The 23,781-nt window shown below is 44.9% G+C and overlaps 1 protein-coding gene across 1 annotated transcript in view; it reads right to left on the reverse strand.

Annotated features, from left to right (window-relative positions):
- MOK (MOK protein kinase) overlaps window positions 1-23,781 on the reverse strand; it is a 55,991-nt gene that overhangs the window by 31,635 nt on the left and 575 nt on the right. Inside the window, exons 2-3 of the mRNA XM_025392965.1 lie at window positions 6,829-6,918; window positions 4,557-4,627 (exon numbers count right to left, since the gene is read on the reverse strand). Of these exons, the coding sequence (XP_025248750.1) occupies window positions 4,557-4,627; window positions 6,829-6,918 (161 nt within the window). The remainder of the gene's footprint in view (window positions 1-4,556; window positions 4,628-6,828; window positions 6,919-23,781) is intronic.

Below are 23,781 nucleotides of genomic sequence, written 5' to 3' on the forward strand. Positions count from 1 at the left end.
CGCCACTGCACTCCAGCCTGGGCGACAGAGCGAGACTCCGTCTCAAAAAAAAAAAAAAAAAAAAGACTATATACCCTTTCCATATCAAAAACATGCATCTGACATGCTGCTTCTTTATCTTCCCAGTTCTTGCCAGACCTTGCACATTGCTGTAAAGTAGACAATTCAGTAATGGCTGTGTGATTGTTCCCTTATTTCATTATTATCTCATTCTTTAGTCTTTCATAGTGCTCCCCAATATTCTAATAACCTGAGAGCAGCAATTTAAGTCATAAGAATTGCCATTCTGGTAGCAAAAGCCTTAGTGATTGTTTGAGTTTTCACTAAAGCAGCATCATCGTCAACAACCGTAAATAATTAGGTGCCCCTATTCTTTTAAGGCACTGAGCTGGGCCCAGAAATAGAGATCCAGGGCAGCAACAAAGCTTAATGGTTAGGATTTCAGAGTCAGGCTTGAGTTTAAGTCCCAGTTCTGCCATTTATTAACAACTTAATTTTGGATTATTACTTAACCCTTCAAGCTTCAATTTCCTCATCTGTAAAATGGGAAAAATAATAGTGCCAACCACATAGGGTTGTCATGAGGCAGTATGTGTGATGGTTAAGAACATGCACTCTAGGATCAGGTTATCTAGGTTCAGCCCCAGTTCTACCACTTACTAGGTATGTAACCTTGGACAACTAACTTATCTCCCCATGCCTCAATGTCCTCATGTTTCAAATAAGGATAATAACAGTATCTGGGCCACGTGGGATGGCTCACACTTGTAATCCCAGCACTTTGAGAGGCCAAGGCAGGTGGATAACAAGGTCAAGAGATCGAGACCATCCTGGCCAACATGGTGAAACCCGTCTCTACTAAAAATACAAACATTAGCTGGGCGCGGTGGCTCACGCCTGTAATCCCAGCACTTTGAGAGGCCCAGGTGGGCAGATCACCTGAGGTCAGGAGTTCAAGACCAGCCTGACCAACATAAAGAAACCCCGTCTCTACTAAAAATACAAAAGTAGCCGGAGTGGTAGTGCATGCATGTATTCCCAGCTACTCAGGAGGCTGAGGCAGGAGAATCGCTTGAACCCGGGAGGCGGAGGTTGTGGTGAGCCAAGATCGCGCCATTGCACCCCAGCCTGGGCAAAAAGAGCAAAACTCCATCTCAAAAAAAAAAAAAAAATTAGCTGGGTGTGGTGGCGTGGTCCTGTAGTACCAGCTACTTGGGAGGCTGAGGCAGGAGAACTGCTTGAACCCAGGAGGCGGAGGTTGCAGTGAGCCAAAATCATGCCACTGCACTCCAGCCTGGCAACAGAGTGAGACTCCATCTTAAAAAAATAAAAAATGACAGTATCTGCCTGACAGGGTTGTTGGAAGGTTAAAATGAGTTAATTCCTATAAAGTATTAAGAATAGTGCCTGGCCATATGGATACCGTTCATGAACTGTTAGCTATTATCACTATATTTCATCAATTCTAGGATAGGCTTTTTTTTTTTCAAATTTTACTAACTCTAAAATCAGGATGTATATTTCAATATTTACTACCCTACAAGCACTATTAGCCATTCTCCTTACATTTTTTTTTTTTTTTTTTTTTTTTTTTTTTTTTTTTTTTTTTTTTTTGAGACGGAGTCTGGCTCTGTCGCCCGGGCTGGAGTGCAGTGGCCGGATCTCAGCTCACTGCAAGCTCCGCCTCCCGGGTTTACGCCATTCTCCTGCCTCAGCCTCCCGAGTAGCTGGGACTACAGGCGCCGCCACCGCGCCCGGCTAGTTTTTTGTATTTTTTAGTAGAGACGGGGTTTCACCGTGTTCGCCAGGATGGTCTCGATCTCCTGACCTCGTGATCCGCCCGTCTCGGCCTCCCAAAGTGCTGGGATTACAGGCTTGAGCCACCGCGCCCGGCCTCTCCTTACATTTTAACATCTCTGAACCTAGGATGCTCCATATTGCTCACAGCATCTTAGAGTCGGTGCGCTGAACACGCTGCCTGGCCTATGGAAGACACTCAATATTTACATAACGAATGGAAGTCTACTGATCTACAGAGGTCTGTTTTCTACAATCGCTGTAGATAGATACTGAAAGAAATAGATTCAATTTCTTCAGTTATGCAATTCCTCAACTACTGAAAATAAATATATCCTAAAAATATATATATTCTAAGGCTGGGCGCAGTGGCTCACGCCTGTAATCCCAGCATTTTGGGAGGCCGAGGCAGGCAGATCATGAGGTCAAGGCGATTGAGACCATCCTGGCTAACACGGTGAAACCCTGTCTCTACTAAAAATACAAAAAAGTTGGCTGGGTGCGGTGGCTCACACCTGTAATCCCAGCACTTTGGGAGGCCAAGACGGGCGGGATCATGAGGTCAAGAGATCAAGATCATCCTGGCCAACATGGTGAAACCCCGTCTCTTCTAAAAATACAAAAAATTAGCTGGGCATGGTGGTGCAGGCCTGTAGTCCCAGCTACTTGAGAGGCTGAGGCAGGAGAATTGCTTGAACCTGGGAGGTAGAGGTTGCAGTGAGCCGAGAACGCGCCACTGCACTCCAGCCTGGTAACACAGCAAGACTCCACCTTAAAAAAAAAAAAAAAAAAAAATTAGCCAGGCATAGTAGCACATGCCTGTAGTCCAGCTACTTGGGAGACTGAGGCAGGAGAATCACTTGAACCTGGGAGGCGGAGGTTGCAGTGAGTTGAGATCGCGCCACTGGGAGAGCAAGACTCCATCTCAAAAAAATATATATATATATATGTGTGTGTGTGTGTGTGTGTATATATATTCTAAACAATGCTTTCTCAAGCGTCTAAACACACAGTGACTTGCCAAAAATTCTCCCTTCTTGTTGAGTTTTGTTTTTATTTTTTCTTGAGATGGAGTCTCGCTGTGATGTCCAGGCTGGAGTGCAGTGGCGTGATCTCGGCTCACTGCAACCTCTGTTTCCCAGGTTCAAGCTATTCTCCTACCTCAGTCCCAAGTAGCTGGGACTACAGGAACATGTCACCACGCCTGGCTAATTTTTGTTGTATTTTTAGCAGAGACAAGGTTTCACTGTATTGGCCAGGCTGGTCTCGAACTCCTGACCTCAAGTGATTCACCTGCCTTGGCCTCCCAAAGTGCTAGGATTACAGGCATAAGTCACCACACTGGCCTTTATTTTTATTTTTTGAGACAGAGTCTCACTCTGTCACCCAGGCTGGAGTGCAGTGGAACGATCTCGGGTCACTGCAACCTCCGCCCCCTAGGTTCAAGTGATTCTCCTGCCTCAGCCTCCTGAGTAGCTGGGACTACAGGCAGATACACACCACTACTCCTGGCTAATTTTTTTGGTGTATTTTTTAGCAGAGACAGGGTTTCACCTTGTTAGTCAGGCTGGTCTTGAACTCCTGACCTCAAGTGATCCACCCGCACTGGCCTCCCTCCTAAAGAGCTAGGATTATAGGCATGAGCCACTGCGCCCAGCTTTATATACATCAACTTTTATGGATGTAGAAAAACTTGGCTACTTATGCTATTTATTTTGCTAGTAATTTACTATCACACACATATTTTAAGTCACATATAAAATACATGAATATTGATATAGTGCTTTTTTCCACTACCCAATTTCATAAAAACAATTTTATTTGAACTCTTCATATATATCTTCAACATCAGTGTCTTCTTCATCACAAAAATAGTTTATCAATCTAAAAAGTTTCCATAGCACATCATCTTCAGTGTGGCCCAAATTGTGAGCTAATATACCATCTAAATCATCTATGATGCTGTCACTAAAATTCTTTTCCAAGTCATAAGTAGTCACTCATGTGACAATAGGACAGTTGTTTTTTATTTGTCCTCTAGGTATAACGTGATTTGAAAAATCCAACACTTGCTGTATTGCTTTCTTAGTGAGATATATAAGGTTCATTTGTCCTGACATCAAACACAACCATGAGGTCAGACCCCCAGGAACAATTTGCTCAATGAGGGCCAGCAGGCTCTCCTTTTCTCCTGTTGCCCTCAGGGGACCTCTGTAAGTATCTGAAACCAACCCTGACTGAGGTCACCTCAGGCAAACATGCTGTCTTCAACAGTGCTTTATTGTTCAGAAGAAAGGAAATGAATGAGCATCGTGGAAAATGGCAGGAGCTTCCCTCACATGCAGGCGACTATTCTGGAGGGAAAGCTTTGCCTGAAGAGGCATGGAACAGAATGTTGAGCAACAGCAGATCTGGGGAGCTGAGAGGCCCCCTGAGCCAGCGGGCCTGTGGCACACATGCCCATGGCGGGGCTGGCTGCGGCGCTCTGCAGCAGAGCTGCCCCTGCTGCCTCCCGCCACCTTCCCCCAGATCACATGGGCACCCAGAGGGCCTGGGACTTCCTTTCTTGTTTGCAGTCATGTTCTGAGTAGACGAGCCGTCAGGAAAATGCCTTCCCATGAGTGAAGTGGCACTGTACTGTGTATTATATATAACTACGGCACTATGATGACTAATGATGTTGAGAACAACTAAGCATATGTATGAATTAGAAGCCTTAAAAGAGGATCTTAGGTTAGCTTTCAAATTATTCCACGTACCTCGTATTAGCTCATAAATATTCATGTCCATAAGTTCACATATTAGTGCAAGAGAACCAGATTTTCTGTCACTAAAGAAGAAAGCAAGTTTTTAAAATAAATTTTCTGGCCTTAATCAGAAAATGCAATCCAATATTTAATCCATTTGTAAACATTTCTAGTAAACATAAGGCACTCCCACATCAAATACTACAGTGTAATTGCTGAAACAGTAAAGGTTCTGATTTCAAATCAGTATTTCAGGTAAAATTAATTAAAAATACTAGCAAAACCCAACTTTGAACAAAATTCTAAAAGTCGAAAATATATATGTCGTGAAAATACATAATTAACTATCAGTAGAAAGAAGAAAAAGGCTGGGGAGTTGGGTAAGCAAAACAATGAAAGAGGCCAGGTGTGGTGGCTCACTCCTGTAATCCCAGCACTTTGGGAGGCCGAGGTGGTGGATCACTTCAGGTTAGGAGTTTGAGGCCAGCCTGGCCAACATGGTGAAACCCCATCCCTACTAAAAATACAAAAGCTGGGTGTGGTGGCGGGCGCCTGTAGTCCCAGCTGCTCGGGAGGCTGAGGGAGGAGAATAGCTTAAACCCAGGAGGTGGAGGTTGCAGTGAGCCAAGATCGCACCACTGTACTCCAGCCTGGGCAAAAGAGTGAGACCCTGTCTCAAAAAAAAAAAAAAAGAAAAGAAAAGAAAAGAAAAGAAATTAATTCGTGCTCCGTGACTGCAAATTAAATTTTAATTTAGCCAAATTCCTTCCACGTAATTGGGATAAATCACAATGGGAGAGTAACAACCAAAAACCAGTCAGGGGAAAAAGAGAAAAACGAGTCACATCACAAGTGTGTGATATCAATGCTGACACAGAATGGGGACAGGGACTGCTGGCTGAGCCACCAACTTCTCCTGAGTTCAAGCAGGCCTTTACAGGGTTCCCAGAGTCCTTAGCGGGAGCCTGTATCACCCCAGACCCTACTCTGGGTGCCTCCAATCTGGCAGAAAGGGGTCTTGGTTGTTAGGAGGCCCACGTGAGATTCTGGACAGAGTGCTGTGGAAAGTGTGTGGGAAGTGCATGACGTGCATGCAGTGTTGACACTATGACATACTAACTGCAGTCTCTGGACCTGGCCCAAATTGACTTCTAAGAACGCTACAGGCCAGGAAGTCACACAGTTATAACAAGACATTTCATTTTGAGTTTAAAACTGTTCCATTCTCTGATTAAAATCTACTAGACTTTAACTGGCAGTGGAGTTTAACTGGAGTTCCTTGGTCGATCTTACAGGCCACTCTCCCTCCGGAGCCACAGCGAAGCTTCTACACCGAGGGGCACCCTCTCAGAGTGGCGGTGCCATTCTAGCCCACAGCAAAGAAGGTCCCCAAATCCTGTAGTCTGACTCCCTGGCTCAGTGAGGTCTGTAAGCACAGCACAGAGTTGTCAGGAAGAAGGCCTTCCAGGCTCAGGCAGGCACTGAGGGACAAGCTGTGCTCTGCCTTCTTGATTGATAGATAAGCCTTATGGAAACTACTCTATAATTAGAACAGAAATGAAAAATCCCCAGAAATGTTATCAATTACAGTAAGAAAGGCTACAGGAGACTGTTCAGAAATGGCAACTGGCAGGGACAGAGTGAGAATGTACAATCCCTGAAATAACACAACAGTGCTTTCCCAATAGGTCAAAATTCACACTCAAGACCTCAGCAGCCTAACTGAGCTCCAGGAGATGAACTGTTTGCATGACGGATGCTTTTATGATGTGGAGTCACCTAAATGAAGGCATTTCCACATTAAGAATCAGATGCTGGCCGGGCGCAGTGGCTCATGTCTGTAATCCCAGCATTTTGGGAGGCCAAGATGGGTGGATCACCTGAGGTCAGGAGTTTGAGACCAACCTGGCCAACATGATGAAACCCCATCTCTACTAAAAATACAAAAATTAGCCGGGCGTGGTGGCGGGCGCCTGTGATCCCAGCTACTCAGAAGGCTGAGGTAGGAGATGGCTTGAACCTGGGAGGTGGAGTTTGTTGTGAGCCGAGATTGCGCCACTGCACTCCAGCCTGGGTGACAGAGAGAGACTCCTTCTCAAAAAAATTTTAAAAAAAGAATCAGATGCACATTTTTCCAAATAAAAATGTGATATAAGATGAAGTAAAAATGGTTACTCTCTGAGCTACAAAGCAAATATTCAAAATGTCTACCATGGTTTTCTTCCTTAAAAAAAGATTATTTTCATCAAATTTAGATAACTTTTCAAGCTCCAAAGATACTTACAAAACCACTTCATGCAACGTAAGAATGTTTGGGTGCGGATTCAGGCGCCTCAGTGCTTGGATCTCTCGTAGGTTGTTGACTTGCTCAATACTATCGTGTAGGTAAAAATGGATAGCTCATTCACAGTTTAGGTCAACTTCAAAATTAGAGTTACTTATTATCCAGGATCACAATTTTAAAACTCACAAATATTTCAAGCAAATTAATCAGCTTTTATATCTCCCATTAGAAGCTGAAGTTAAGCTATACCTCACTGCTGCATTAAAAAAATCAAGGTTCTTATAGCTAGAACATATGTTAAAATTTTTCCCATCTAAGATCCTGAAAGAATACTTGGTAGTTTATTTTACAGATTAACAAACATAAAAACAGACATTAAAACTTATGATTAAATTTATTAGTAAGATTAATAATTAAGATTTAGTCTTCAGTTTATAGATACACTATCTGAACATGAGCATTTCAAAGTTCCAAGGAAAGATCAATCCCGCTTTTTTTTGAGACAAAGCCTCACTGTCATCCAGCTGGAGTGCAATGGTGCAATCATGTCTCACTGGAGGCTCAGGTGATCCTCCCACTTTAGCTTCCTGAGTAGCTGGGACCACAGGTGCATCCCACTACACCCTCTCAAACTCCCAGGCTCAAATGATCTGCCCGCCTCAGCCACCCAAAGTACTGTGATTACAAGCGAGAGCCGCTGTGCCCGGCCTCTTTCTTATCTTTAATGATGCTGTACTCTTTTCAATTGCTTTTTTTTTTTTTTTTTGGAACGGAGTTTCCCTCTTGTTGCCCAGGCTGGAGTGCAGTGGCGCGATCTTGGCTCACCGCGACCTCCGCCTCCCGGGTTCAAGCAATTCTCCTGCCTCAGCCTCCTGAGTAGCTGGGATTACAGGTGCCTGCCACCATGCCCGGCTAATTTTTGTATTTTTAGTAGAAATGGAGTTCACCATGTTGGCCAGGCTGGTCTCAAACTCCCGGCCTCAGGTGATCTACCCACCTTGGCCTCCCAGAGTGCTGGGATTACAAGTGTGAGCCACCACACCCGGCCCCCTTTTCCATTTCATTCACCTGGTGACAAGCACTCTCTGGGCAGGTGTGTCTTATTGCAGGCTCTTCTTTATGAAGACCGCTCTGCCAATACAAATCATGTCAATACAGTGCAATCAGGTCCAAGGCCTGAGGCTGGCTGTCACTGCCCTCTAGACAGACCTCTTTTGAGAATGCCACTTTACCACAGTAGGCCTATGGGGTCACACCTAATTGAATAATTCAATTCACCAGAAACTGTCATCTCAGGCTCCAAAAGGAACTAATTGTGGGACTACTTTTTCAATTGGCAAATTCTGTTCTATCAACTTTTAACATATAGTGGAAAGCTCAACATTTTGTTTGGTTATTTGAAGAGTAGTTTTACCCAGCAGTATAGGTGTAGTTTTAAATCAATATGGCTGAGGCTGGGCGTGGTCGCTCACGCCTGTAATCCCAGCACTTTGGGAGTCCAAGGTGGGTGGATCACCTGAGGTCACGAGTTCCAGACCAGCCTGGCCAACATGGTGAAACCCCGTCTCTACTAAAAATACAAAAATTAGCTGGGCACAGTGGCATGTGCCTGTAATCTCAGTCACTTGGGAGGCTGAGGCAGGAGAATGGCTTGAACCCAGGAGGTGGAGGTTGCAGTAAGCCAAGATTGTGCCATTGCATTCCAGCCTGCCCAACAGAGTGAGACTCGATCTCAAATAAATAAATAAATAAATAAATAAGTCTGAATATTTTAAGTCACTCTCATGTTAGCCAACAAATAGAAACCTGATATTTAAGAAAAGCCTGAAAACAGAATAGCCTGAAGAGTCTAAGAATATTTCAGACTAAAAGTTCTAGCCCTCATTTTCATTACTATCCTGTATTTCCTCCCTCACATCCAAGTTGGTATTCAAAGTGTTAACAACTCGCACCCCAGATCCACAACCAATCAGAAAAGACACAGCTGACCATGCTGGAGCCGGATCCTCACGGTGGCCAGAACTAGGGAGTGCTGAACAAGGGGGCCAGGTGACACTCAGGAGTGTCAAGACAGCAGCTATTTACCAATGAATACAAATCATTCAATATTCTACAACACACAGAACAGAAAAAAAATAATAATTCCAGGCCAAAATGCCAACAGTGTTGAGACAGAGAAATCCTGCTTCAGGTGGAAAGAGCTAACAAGCTAGCAATAGTTCCAATTTTTGAACACCCAATCCGAAAAACTTAGGTTTTAGAACTGGGCAGCCAAACAGCCATACTATTTAGACAAATATCCACTCTTCTCATCTGTAATAGGAAAATCAGTTATCACACCCCAAAACATATTTTGCTTACTGGAGACAGGATTCTTTCATATCTCCACAGGCATTCACTGAGAAATAATGAACTAAGACAAACATTTAGAAAGGCACATTTTCCTGGATATTGCTAGATACCAGGATCTAGCAATTGTTCAAATAACAGTGATTAATAAAATTCAAATCAACTCTGTCCCCTCTATTAAAATCATGAAAAAAAAAATCTAAAAAAACCTGGAAGTAACTACTTTTCTTTGCCTTGGAGTTGCTCTGAATTTTGTGCTTAGGTGACATTCAGTTTGTTTTTGTTTATTGTTCTGTTGGAAACAAAATATCACAGAATTGAAGGTAAGAGGAATGCAGGCAGCCTTTGCTCCAAAAAGAACCAGATGACGGCCGGGCGCAGTGGCTCACGCCTGTAATCCCAGCACTTTGGGAGGCCGAGACGGGCGGATCACGAGGTCAGGAGATCGAGACCATCCTGGCTAACACAGTGAAACCCCGTCTCTACTAAAAATACAAAAAACTAGCCGGGCGAGGTGGCGGGCACCTGTAGTCCCAGCTACTCGGGAGGCTGAGGCAGGAGAATGGCGAGAACCCGGGAGGCGGAGCTTGCAGTGAGCCGAGATCGCACCACGGCACTCCAGCCTAGGCAACTGAGCAAGACTCTATCTCCAAAAAAAAAAAAAAAAAAACACAAGAACCAGATGACATTTACCATAAGTGGAATCTACAAATGGAACAAATTATGATCACCAGGACTCAGACTTCTAAAAAAAATTTAAAGATCGGCCAGGCTCATTGGCTCACACCTGTAATCGCAGCACTTTGGGAGGCCGAGGCGGGCAGATCACGAGGTCAGGAGATCGAGACTATCCTGGCTAACACGGTGAAACCCCACCTCTACTAAAAAATACAAAAAATTAGCTGGATGTGGAGGTGGGTGCCTGTAGTCCCAGCTACAGGAGAATAGCATAAACCCAGGAGGCTGAGCTTGCATTGAACTGAGATCGCGCCACTGCACTCCAGCCTGGGTTACAGAGCGAGACTCCATCTCAAAAAAAAAAAAAAATTTAAAGATCAATTATGAAATTTCTTTTTTTTATTTTTTTGAGACGGAGTCTCGCTCTGTTGCCCAGGCTGGAATGCAGTGGCCGGATCTCAGCTCACTGCAAGCTCCGCCTCCCGGGTTCATTCTCCTGCCTCAGCCTCCCGAGTAGCTGGGACTACAGGCGCTCGCCACCTCGCCCGGCTAGTTTTTTGTATTTTTTTAGTAGAGACGGGGTTTCACCGTGTTAGCCAGGATGGTCTCGATCTCCTGACCTCGTGATCCGCCCGTCTCGGCCTCCCAAAGTGCTGGGATTACAGGCTTGAGCCACCGCGCCCGGCCAATTATGAAATTTCAACATTTCATTTTATTGGATGAATTTTATGGAAAATAAGTTTATCTAACCAATACAATCTATATGAAGAACGTCCTCAAAGTGAAGGGAAGGGGAGGAAGAAATGGTTATATTAATATTAAACAAAATAGACTGCAAAATAAGGATTACTACTACTTATGATTTCATGATGTTAAAAAAAGAGTCAATACATTAGGAAGCAATGACAATTGTAAATGTGTATGTGCCAAATAAGAAATTTTTTTTATTTTGAGATGGAATCTTGCTCTGTCATCAAGGCTGGAGTGCAGTGGCACGATCTAGGCTCACTGCAACCTCTGCCTCCCAGGTGGAAGCTATCCTCCTACCTCAGCCTCCTGAGTAGCTGGGATTATAGGTGCCCACCAGGCTATTTTTGTATTTTTAGTAGAGACAAGGTTTCATCATGGTGGCGAGGCTGCTCTCAAACCCCCAACCTCAGGTGATCCACCCGCCTCGGCCTCCCAAAGTGCTGGGATTACAGGCGTGAGCCACTGCGCCCAGCCTGAAGTATAATTTTCATGGCATAAAATTCAGCTATTGTAAATGAGTTTTAGGACATTTATACAGCTGTGCAACTGTCACCACAATTCCATTTCAGAACACTTTCATCATCTGTTGGGAGGTTTTTGATAACAACTAATAAAAATAAAATATAGCTATTTTATCAAATAAGGCTGTTTCAATTTCCAGTTTTATTTTGTGTCAGATTTGGTAACTGTGTTTTTTGAGGAATTTGTTTATCTAACCTAAATTGTCATATTTATTGGCATACAGTTATCTGTAATACTCTCATTATTTAATTTTTTTGGTTTATTTTTTTTTTGAGTTTTTTTTTTTTGTTTTCTTGCTCTTGTTGCCCAGGCTGGAGTGCAATGGCACAATCTCGCCTCACTGCAACCTCTGCCTCCCAGGTTCAACTGATTCTCCTGCCTCAGCCTCCTGAGGAGCTGGAATTACAGGTGGCCCACCACCACGCTTAGTTAATTTTTGTATTTTTAGTAAAGGCAGGCTTTTGCTGTGTTGGCCAGGCTGGTCTCAAACTTCTGACCTCGTCATCCGCCCGCCTTGGCCTCCCAAAGTGCTGGGATTACAGGTGTGAGCCACCGTGCCCCGCCTATTATTTTTTAATTCTGTTGGAGACAATGATGTCTCTGGTGTCTTGCTTTGTCACCCAGGCTGGAGTGCAGTGGCATGATTATAGCTCACTGCAGCCTTGAACTCCTGGGCTCAAGCCATCCTCCAGCCTCAGCCTCCCAAAGTGCTAGGATTATAGGTGTGAGCCACCATTCCCGGCCTATTTTTAAAATATCTAACTGTAGTGATCCTCTTTTTCATTACTGATCCTGGTTGGTGACATTAGTGTTGATGTCTTTTTTTCTCCATCAGCCTTACTAGGAGTTCATCAATTTAGTTAATCTTTTTAAAGAGCCATCTTTTAGCTTTGTTGATTTTCTCTATTTGTTTTCTATTTCATTGATTTCTGTTCCTCTTTACTGTTGCTTTTCTCTCACTTAAGATATTTAATTTACTCTTTTTTTTTTTTTTTTGAGACAGAGTCTCGCTCTGTGGCCCAGGCTGGAGTGCAGTGGCCGGATCTCAGCTCACTGCAAGCTCCACCTCCCGGGTTTACGCCATTCTCCCGCCTCAGCCTCCCGAGTAGCTGGGACTACAGGCGCCGCCACCACGCCCGGCTAATTTTTTGTATTTTTTAGTAGAGACGGGGTTTCACCATGTTAGCCAGGATGGTCTCGATCTCCTGACCTCATGATCCGCCCGTCTCGGCCTCCCAAAGTGCTGGGATTACAGGCTTGAGCCACCGCGCCCGGACTTAATTTACTCTTATTTTTTTTACCTTCTTAAGGGGGATATTTATTTATTTATTTATTTATGAGACAGAGTCTGTAATCCCAGCACTTTGGGAGGCTGAGGCAGATGAATCACTTGAGGTCAGGAGTTTGAGACCAGCCTGGTGAACATGGTGAAACCCTGTCTCTACTAAAAATATAATAATCAGCCAGGCATGGTGGCAGGTGCCTATAATCCCAGCTACTTGGGAGGCTGAGGCTGACGTGCCTTGAGGTCATTGCTTGTTCCACCACTTCACCGTGACTCCATCTTTTTATCACTATGAATGATGTTATAATAAACATCATTGTGGGGCGGGGGGGGACTTTCCCCACAAGGAAAACTTCTGGACCAATTTCACTGGTGAATTATTTCAAACATTTAAAAAAGAAGTACTCTTACACAAACTTTTTCAGGAAAAAAGGAGGAATGAACACTTCCCAACTTGTTCTGTTAGGCCTGAAAAACTTTATACCAAAATCTAACAAAACATTTTTTTTTAAAGACAGAGTCTCACTCTGTTGCCCAGGTTGGAGTGCACTGGAGGAATCTCGGCTCACCGCAACCTCCGCCTTCGGGATTCAAGCCATTCTTGTGCCTCAGCCTCCTGAGTAACTGGGATTACTGGCATGTACTACCACACCCAACTAATTTTTGTAGTTTTGGTAGAACAGAGTTTTGCCATGTTGGCCAGGCTAGTCTCAAACTCCTGGCCTCAAATTATCCACCCATCTCAGCCTCTGAAAGTGCTGGGAATACAGGTGTGAGCCACTGCACCCAGCCGCAAAACCTAATAAAGACTTTTTTTCTTTTTCTTTTTTTCTTTTTTGAGACAGGGTCTTACTCTGTTGCCCAGGCTGGAGTGCAGTGGTGTAATCACTGCTTACTGCAGCCTTGACCTCCTGATCTCAAGCCATCCTCCCACCTCAGCCTTCCAGGTGGCTGGGACCACAGGTGTCTGCCACCATGCCCAGCTGTTTTTTATTTGTAGAAACAAGGTCTCGTCTTGTCCAGGCTGGTCTCAAACTCCTGGGCTTAAGCCATCCTCCCACCTCAGCCTCCCAATGTGCTGGGATTAAAGGTGTGAGACACCTCACCTAACTCCCTAACAAAGACTTTTATATAGTAAGAAAAGTATAGGCCAAGCATGATAGCTCACGCCTGTAATCCCAACACTTTGGGAGGCCAAGTCTAGCAGACTGCCTGAGGTCAAGAGTTCAAGACCAGCCTGGCCAACATGGCAAAACCCCATCTTTACTAAAAATACAAAAATTAGCCAGGCATGCTGGTGCGCGCCTGTAATCCCAGCTACTTGGGAGGCTGAGGCAGGAGAATTGCTTGAGGCAGAGGTTGCAGAGAGCTAAGATCACACCACCGCGCTCTAGCCTGTGCCGCACAGTGAAACTCCATCACGGAAGGAAAAAAAGTAACCCTTATGAGTACAAATACAAAAATACTTGACAAAATACTATCAAATCCAGCAATATGTAAAACTGATCGCATGTTATGACTAAGTGGGGAATCCCAGTTATACTGGGAATGCAAGGTTGAGTTATTATTCAAAAATGAATAATTTTTGCCACAAAGCCCAGCTAATTTTTTGTATTTTTAGTAGTGACGGGGTTTCACTGTTGTTAGCCAGGATGGTGTTGATCTCCTGACCTCATGATCTGCCCGCCTCGGCCTCCCAAAGTGCTGGAATTACAGGTGTGAGCCATCGCGCCCGGCCTTTTTTTTTTTGTTTTTTGAGACAGGTTCTCACTCTGTCACCCAGGCTGGAGTGCAGCTGCATGATCTTGCCTCACTGAAGTCTCCACCCCCGAGGCTCAAGCAATCCTCCCACCTCAGCCTCCCAAGCAGCTGCGACTACAGGTGTGTGCCACTACACCTGGCTAATTTTTGTATTTTCAGTCAAGATGTGGTTTCACCATGTTGTCCAGGCTGGTCTTGAACTCCTGGGCTCATGTGATCAGCCCACTTCAGCCTCTTAAAGTGCTGTGATTACAGGCGTGACACACTGTGCCCAGTTGGTTTTATTTTTTAATAGAATTAATGAGCTATACTCCTAGAATCCTCACAGAAAAAAAAAAAAAAATGAGCTGATTCTAAAATGTATATGGATGTACAGAGGACCTAAAGTAGGCAAAATTGTCTTTAAAAACATGAAGAGGCCGGCCACGGTACCTCACGCCTATAATCCCAGCACTTTGGGAGGCCAAGGCAGGTGGATCACCTGAGGTCAAGAGTTTGAGACCAGCCCGACCAACATGGTGAATCCCTGTCTCAACTAAAAATACAAAAATTAGCTGGACGTGGTGGTGGGTGCCTGCAATCCCAGCTACTCAGCAGGCTGAGGCAGGAGAATTGCTTGAAACCAGAAGGCGGAGATTACACCATTCCGCTCCAGCCTGGGCGACAGAACGAGACTCTGTCTCAAAAAAAAAAGAAGAAGAAAGACTTTTAATATCTAACTTCAACATTTACTTTTGAACTACATTAATCAAAACAGTATAGTATTGGCATAATGACAGTCAAAGAGGGCAATGAAACAGAATAGAGAGTCCAAAACAGACCCACACTTATGCAGTCAATTAGCTTTCGGCAAAATAATCCACTGAGGGCAAAGAAAGTCTTTTTTTTAACAAATGATACTGGAACAACTGGATATTCATTTGGGGAAAAAAAAAATGATGCTTGATCCCTACCGCTCACCATTCACAAAAATTAATTTAAGATGGATCACAGATCTAAATGTAAAAAGTTAAAATGATAAAGATTTTTAGAAAAAAATACAGGAGAATATATTCACAACCTGTAAATAGGCAAAAATTTATTCTAAGACAGAAAGCAAAAAACAATAACCACAAAAAATTCCATAAATTGGACTTCACTGACATAAAACACTTCAGCACATGAAAAGATGCCATAAAAAAAATGGATAAGCAAACCACAGACTTGGAGAAACTACCTGTAAAACACATCTGATAAAAGATGTCTATACAGAATATATACAGAACTCCTAAATTCAATAAAAAAGCAAACAGCCTAATGTTTTAAATTATTTTTTCTTTTTTTCTCCCTTAGGATAGCTTGTTTCTTAAGGTATAAATTTTTTAAGGGGCAAAAACTTGGACAGGCAGTTCATAAATGAAGATACATGAATGGCCAGTAAGTACATGATCAAGTGTTCATCATTAGTCATCAGGGAAGTAGAAACTAAAACTAGCAGGAGATAATTCCATACAATCACCAGAATGGCTTAAACTTAAAAGAGTAACAACATCAAATGCTGGAGAGAATAGGGAGCAACTGGAACTTTCATTCTTCACTGGTGGTAATATAAAAAGCTACAGGCCGGGCATGGTGGCTCACCCCTGTAATCCCAGCACTCTGGGAGGCCAAGGTGGGCGGATCATGAGGTCAGGAGATGGAGACCATCCTGGCTAACATGGTGAAACCCCGTCTCTACTAAAAAATAAAAATAAAAAAAATTAGCCAGGTCTGATGGCGGGCAACCTGTGCTCCCAGCTACTCGGGAGGCTGAGGCAAGAGAATGGCGTAAACCCAGGAGTTGGAGCTTGCAGTGAGCCGAGATAGCCAGCCTAGGCGACAGAGGGAGACTCTGTCTCAAAAAAATAATAAAATAAAAAAATAAAATAAAAAGCTACAATCCCTTTGAGAAAAGGCTTGTCAGTTTCTTATAAAGTCAAACATATACCTACCCTTTGACCCAGTGATTCTGTTTCTAGGTAACTGCCTAAGAAAAAATAAAAACATACAAAAAATTAGCCAGGTGTGGTGGTACACGCCTGTAGTCCCAGCTACTCTGGAGGCTGAGGCAGGAGAATCGCTTGAACCTGGGAGGCGGAGGTTGTGGTGAACTGAGATCATGCCAATGCACTCCAGCCTGGGCAACAAGAGCGAAACTCCATCTCAAAAAAAAAAAAAAAAAAGAAAGAAAAAATGAAAACATATATGCACAAGTAGAATTTCTATATTTCTTTAGTTGTTTTTTTGAGACAGGGTCTTGCTCTGTCACCTAGGCTGGAGTGCAGTGGTGTGATCATGGCTCATTGCAGCCTCAACTTCCCAGGCTCAAGCAATGCTCCCATCTCAGCCTCTCAAGTAGCTAGGACTACAGGAGCGAGCCACCATGACCCGGTCTTTTTTTTTTTTTTTTTTTTTCTGTAGAGAAAAAAAACATACTAAAAGTCTTTCTTCATAAGACATACAGACCAGGCTGTATGTCGCCCAGCCTGGTCTCAAACTCCTGGGCTCAAGCAATCCTTGCGCCTCAGCTTCCCAAAGTGCTGGGATTACAGAAGCAAGCCACCACGCCCAGCCTAAGAATTCGAATTTCATAGCAGCTTTACTCATGGTAGCCCAAAGCTGGAAACTATCAAAAAGTCCATTAACAGGAAAATGGATAAAGAAATTGTGTTGTAGTCACAGATTGTAATGAATGTTGCTCAACATTAAAAAGGCATAAACTGGCCAGGTGCGGTAGCTCACATCTATAATCCCAGAACTTTGGGAGGCCGAAGCGGGTGGATCACCTGAGGTCAGGAGTTCAAGACCAGCCTGTCCAGTGAAACCCCGTCTCTACTAAAAATATAAAAATGAGCTGGGTGTGGCGGCACAGACCTGTAGTCCCAGCTACTCAGGAGGCTGAGGCAGGAGAACTGCGTGAACCTGGGAGGCAGAGGTTGCAGTGAGCTGAGATTGCGCCACTGCACTCTAGCCTGAGCAACAGAGCAAGACTCCATCTCAAAAAAAAAAAAAAAAAGAGATTAAAACTACTGAACAACAGTCACGATAAATCTCAAAGACATGATGCTGAGTGAAAGGAGATGGACACAAGAGCACATGCTAGTGATTGCCTGGGATGGCAGCGGGAAACTGAAAAGGAACAAGGAAGAACTTTCTACGGTTCTTTGTTCCACATCTTGATTACTCGAGAATATCCATTTGCCAAAACTGTACAGATAAACAATGTGCACTTCAAGGTATACAAATTTTACCTTTAAAAAACTGTATAATGTTATAGATTGCATGTTTGTGTCCTCTAAAATTCACACGTTGAAACCCTAAACTCCCAGTGGGATGATATGAGGAGGCGGGGCTTTTGAGAGGTAATTCGAGCACATGGCATTAGTGGCTCTAAGAAATGCCAGAAAGACTCTAGAGAACGTGTGTCCTCTCTCTCTCTCTGCTATCTGTCATTTGAGGACAAAGCAAGAAGACGGCCACCTGCAAATCCTAAAGCAAGCCCTCGCCAGACACCAGACCTGTCTGCCAGCACCTTAATCTTGCACTTATCACCCTCCAGAACTGTAATAAATAAATGTCTGCTGTTTAAGCCACACAGAATACAGTATAATTTGTTATAGCAGCCCAAACTATATGGAGACATAGCATAATGACCAAGTAGAGGAAGGACACTGGGTGGAGGCATACATTAAATAAAAATCGCAGGCTTGCTGATTCTGGCTGCTGGATACCTAGGATTACTGTTCATTTTGTGTATGTTTGAGGTTTTTCATATTATAATCTTTTAAGTAAAAAAAAAAAAAAAAAAGGCTTTTAGAGAGACTCATAAATTCCTTGCCTTTCTTTTTTCTGTTTTTTTTTTGAGATGGAGTATCGCTCTGTCCCCCAGGCTGGAGTACAGTGGTGCGATGTTGGCTCACTGAAAGCTCCGCCTCCCGGGTTCACGCCATTCTCCTGCCTCAGCCTCTTGAGTAGCTGGGACTACAGGCGCCCGCCACCACATCCGGCTGATTTTGTATATTTTTAGTGGAGACGGGGTTTCACCATGTTAGCCAGGATGGTCTCGATCTCCTGACCTCGTGATCCGCCTGCCTCGGCCTCCCAAAGTGCTGGGATTACAGGCGTGAGCCACCACGCCCGGCCCTTTGTTTTTATCTATAACCTTACACAGCAGACTTTTTGTTTTTGTAAAAGTAATGTGAGGACTGCTTAGAGGTGTGACTTGAGAAAAACCATGTACCACATCTAGACCTGACAGTGGCATCAGCGTCTGCAGCTGGGAAGAACAGTGGGAAGATCACTGTGTAGGAAGGACCTACACAGACTTGGACTCAGACTGGGCTCCACGACGTGTAGGTAGCAATGGGCCGGGTGGGGAACTTGTTCTCTCAGAATTTCAATTCCCTAGACTGAAAGATGTAACAATGCATCTTCCTCCCAGGGCCCCAGTCAGGATTCAATGACATGCATATAATTCACCTAGTACTGTTCATGACACCAGATATGTAGTGAACAACTGCGGTAATCTTACTATTATTATCATCTCACTTCCATCTCCAAAATAGTCTTCAAGCTCTCCTAACTTGTATTATCTGTTATGGAAAAACTGATTTACACACCAAGTTGCTTTTTACGGTATGCCAGCACTGCATTAAGTGCTTCATCTGCAGGCCGGGCGCGGTGGCTCAAGCCTGTAATCCCAGCACTTTGGGAGGCCGAGGCGGGTGGATCACAAGGTCAGGAGATCGAGACCATCCTGGCTAACATGGTGAAACCCCGTCTCTACTAAAAATACAAAAAACTAGCCGGGCGTGGTGGCGGGCGCCTGTAGTCCCAGCTACTCGGAGGCTGAGGCAGGAGAATGGCGTGAACCTGGGAGGCGGAGCTTGCAGTGAGCCGAGATCGCGCCACTGCACTCCAGCCTGGGTGACACAGCGCGAGACCCCGTCTCAAAAAAAAAAAAAAAAAAAAAAAAAAGTGCTTCATCTGCATTATTTAATTTGACCCTCACAACAACCTTATGGGGTAGATAACTGTGGTTATCCCCATTGTATAAATAAACAGAGGCACGGAGAAATTATGGAATTGTTCAAGATCTCATTAACTAAAGTGGAAGAGCTGCTAGTTCTGACCTTTAGAGTCGGAGCTAGTTACGCTATGCTGAACCCCAGGTTTAGCAGACTTGTGCCAATGTCACTGCCTCGGGGCACAAAGGGAGATCCCGCAAATACCAAGACTACGTTTTTTTTGTTTTTTTTTTTTTTTTGAGGCGGAGTCTTCACTCTGTCCCCCAGGCTGGAGTGCAGTGGCACCATCTCGGCTCACTGCAAGCTCCGCCTCCCGGGTTCGCGCCATTTTCCTGCCTCAGCCTCCCGAGTAGCTGGGACTACAGGCGCCGCCACCGCGCCCGGCTAATTTTTTTGTATTTTTAGTAGAGACGGGGTTTCACCTTGTTAGCCAGGATGGTCTCGATCTCCTGACCTCGTGATCCGCCCGCCTCGGCCTCCCAAAGTGCAGGGATTACAGGCGTGAGCCACCGCGCCCGGCCGTTTTTTTTTTTTTTAAGAGACTCACTCCATTTCTTCTATTTCTATAGGAAAAATATAGACTAAAAGCATAGCAAAAGAGAACCATTTTTTGTTGTTGTTTTTGAGACAGAGTCTTGCTCTATTGCCCAGGCTGGAGTGCAGTGGCACAATCATGGCTCACTGCAACCTCAACCTCCAGGACTCAAGCAATCCCCCCACTTCACTCTCCTGAGTAGCCAGCACTACAGGCACCACCAATGCCCAGCTAATTTTTTTATTTCTTTTTTTGGTAGAACGGGGTTTTGGCATGTTGCCCAGGCTGGTCTTGAACTTCCAGGCTCAACTGATCCGCCCACCTTGGCCTCCCAAAGTGCTGGGATTACAGGTGTCAGCCACTGTGCCCAAAGAGAGCCTATTCTTCATTGTGTACTTTTGGCGAGTGTTGGTGGAGGAAAATTCTGAGGAGATACCAGAAAAGATACCAAAAGGACTCAGTTCTGTTGAGGCCTCAGGCAAGTAACTAACCTTCTTATCCCTAACTAAGGCCTTGAGCGACTCAAAAGGCAAACAACGCTCAGGAGTGAAAGTGCCCTCCCTGCCACAGTACTAATCCATTATGTGTATTTTTTTTACCTTTACCTTTCTTTAACTTCACATTAACTAAGATTACTGCAAAAGCTATCCATTTCTATTTGAATTAAAGCAGAGGAAAGGAGCAGAAGTAACACTGGAGGGGGTAGGGGTCAGACGCTCCAAATACCAACCTCGTGCTGCCCAAGTGACTCAGTGCGACTTTCTGCTACTAATGCTTCACATTCCTCACACCACCCACACAGCTGTGCAAGGCGACTCTGAGGATTCATTTACACAATGATAAGTAAGCAGAAACGGATTTGTGTGTGTGTGCAGTTACCTAACGGACATGGTTTCCTGGTGGTGAGGCACATCCTGGATCTGCTTTCTGCCAAATCCCTTACACACCAAAAGTGCCTGGTCCAGTGGAATTTTGGCTTCCTTGTCAAGGAAGGCAGAGTGAGACAGGGTCTCACTCTGTCGCCCAGGCTGGAGTTCAGTGGCACAAACACACCTCACTGTAGCTTCACCTCCTTCCTGGATTCAAGAGATCCTCCCACTTCAGCCTCCCAAGTAGCTGGGACCACAGGCACACACTACCGCGCCCGGTTGATTTTTTTAATTTTTTTGTAGAGACAGAGTTTCCCTTTGCTGCCCAGGCTGGTCTCAAACTCCTGGGCTCAAGCGATTCTCCCACCTTGGCCTTCCAACGTGCTGGGATTACAAGGCATGAGCCACCATGCCGGGCCAACCTATGGGATGTGTTCTAATCAACTGCTTTTGAAGTTAAAGGCAAAGAACATAAATTGTTTCTGAAATACAGCAAATGATTGTGCATACAGTAAGGAAGGCCATCATCCACTGCACATTTACCATATGCCCCACCTTGTTAGTTTTCTGTTCATTCCCTTGCTTAGTCCTCAAGCACTCATGACAAGGAAGACAAGATTCAGGTGGACCAGGCACTTTTAGTGTGTGAGGACTCTGGCAGATGGCAGACCCAGGATGTGCTTCACCGGGAAACCATGTCCCTTAGGTAACCGCACAATCTTCCCAGGGGCTGAGGAGGTATGAGAAGGAACTTCAATAAACTGAGCATTCTTGACCCATTAGAGAACTGCTGCTTAGAACATTCTATACTTATTTGAAAGAGGCTGGACCCAGGACTGTAATCCTAGCACTTTGGGAGGCCAAGGCAAGTGGATCACTTTGAGCTCAGGAGTTCGAGACCAGCCACAACATGGCGAGACCCTGTCTCTACAAAAATACAAAAATTAGACCGGGCACGGTGGCTCACACCTGTAATCCCTGCACTTTGGGAGGCCAAGGTGGGCAGATCACTTGAGGTCAGGAGTCCGAGACCAGGCTGGCCAACATGATGAAACCCCGTCTCTACTAAAAATGTAAAAATTTGGCCGGGCGCAGTGGCTCAAGTCTGTAATCCCAGTACTTTGGGAGGCCGAGACGGGCGGATCACGAGGTCAGGAGATCGAGACCATACTGGCTAATATGGTGAAACCCCGTCTCTACTAAAAATTACAAAAAACTAGCCGGGCGAAGTGGCGGGCGCCTGTAGTCCCAGTTACTCGGGAGGCTGAGGCAGGAGAATGGCGTAAACCTGGGAGGCGGAGCTTGCAGTGAGCTGAGATCCGGCCACTGCACTCCAGCCTGGGCGACAGAGCGAGACTCCGTCTCAAAAAAAAAAAAAAGTAAAAATTTGCCGAGTGCGGTGACGCACGCCTGTAGTCCCAGGCACTCGGGAGGCTGAGGCAGGAGAATTGCTTGAACCCGGGAGGCAGAGGTTGCAGTGAGCCAAGATCATGTCACTGCACTCCAGCCTAGGTGACAATGTGAGACTCTGTCTCAAAAAAAAAAAAAATTACAAAAATTAGCTAGGCATTTGGTGGCTTACGCCTATAGTCCCAGTTACTCAGGAGGCTGAGGCTGGAGAATTGTTTGAGCCCCAGAAGCAGAGGTTGTAGTGAGCTGAGGTCACACCACTGCACTCTAGCCTGGGCGACAGACTGAGACCCTGACTCAAAAAAAAAAAACAAAAAGCATCACACCCTACTGTTCAAAGTCCTGTACCAGCAACTTTGGGTCAAAGGTGGCTGTTTAAGGAAGTCTGTTCTTGTTTTTTTAATTTTTGTAGAGATGGGGTCTTGCTATGTTGCCCAGGCTGATCCTGAACTCCTGCGTTCAAGCAATCCTCCTGCCTCAGCCTCCTAAGTAGCTGGAATTTCAGGTGTGAGCCACAGCACCCAGCTGTCTGCTCTTTAGATATGGGATCATCAGTACACTGTGCATCAAATTCTCTCTCATCAGTGGTTTACAAGTAAAGATGCAGTCAGGGAAAGAAAGAAACACAGAGAATGCAGAATGTAGAGAGAGGAAGAAGTGCCAGAAGAGAAGGAGCAGAGCACCTGGTGGCTTCAGTCTTCCTAGTGAGATGTAAACTGCCGTATGCATTGGGCAGTGAAGAACAAGGATTTGCCTTGGCAGAATCTGGGTTCACATCTGGCTCTGCCCACCCAGTGATCTAGAAAAAATGTCAAATTACCTCACATCTCTAAGCACCTATCCTCATGTACAAAACAAGGATAACTACCCTATCCAGATGTCATGAGGATGAAATTACTGTTCTTGGCCAGGTGGGTGGCTCACACCTATAATTCCAGCACTTTGGGAGGCTGAGGCAGGAAGATCACTTGAGCCCGGGAGTTTGAGGTCAGCTTGGGCAACACGGTGAGACCCCATCTCTATTTTTAAAGTTAACTAATTAATTAATCAAAAAATGAAGGCTGGGTATAGTGGCTCAGGCTAAGCGTGATGGCTCAGGGTGGGCACGGTGACTCATGCCTATAATCCCTGCACTTACATTATATTAATATAATATTAATATATTAATTTATTCACAGTTAAATTGCAAGGACCTCTACTACATTTAGACTAAGGTTGCATTTACAGAAGTCCAACACATGGCCAGGCACAGTGGCTCATGCCTGTAATCCCAGCCCTTTGGGAGGCTGAGGCAGGCAGATACCTTGAGGTCAGGAGTTCGAGACTAGCCTGGGCAACAGGGTGAAACCCCGTCTCTACAAAAAACACAAAAATTAGCCAGGCGTGTGGTCTGCTCCTGTGGTCCCAGCTACTCAGAACACTGAGGTGGGAAGATCGCTTAAGCCTGGGAGGTGGAGGCTGCAGTGAGCTGAGATTGAGTCATTGCACTCCAGCCTGGATGACAGGGTGAGACCCTGTCTCAAACAAAACAAAACAAAACAAAAACAAACAAAATAAATGTGCTGGGCACGGTGGCTCACACCTGCAATCCCAGCACTTTGGGAGGCCAAGGCAGGCGGATCACTTGAGGCCAAGGAGTTCAAGACCAGCCTGGCCAACAAGGTAACACCTGATCTATACTTTAAAAAGATAATAATTAGCAGGACTTGGTGGCACACACCTGCAGTTGCAGCTACTAGGAGGCTAAGT

This window comes from Theropithecus gelada, chromosome 7b (assembly GCF_003255815.1).
Source record: "Theropithecus gelada isolate Dixy chromosome 7b, Tgel_1.0, whole genome shotgun sequence".
Lineage (NCBI taxonomy): Eukaryota > Metazoa > Chordata > Mammalia > Primates > Cercopithecidae > Theropithecus > Theropithecus gelada.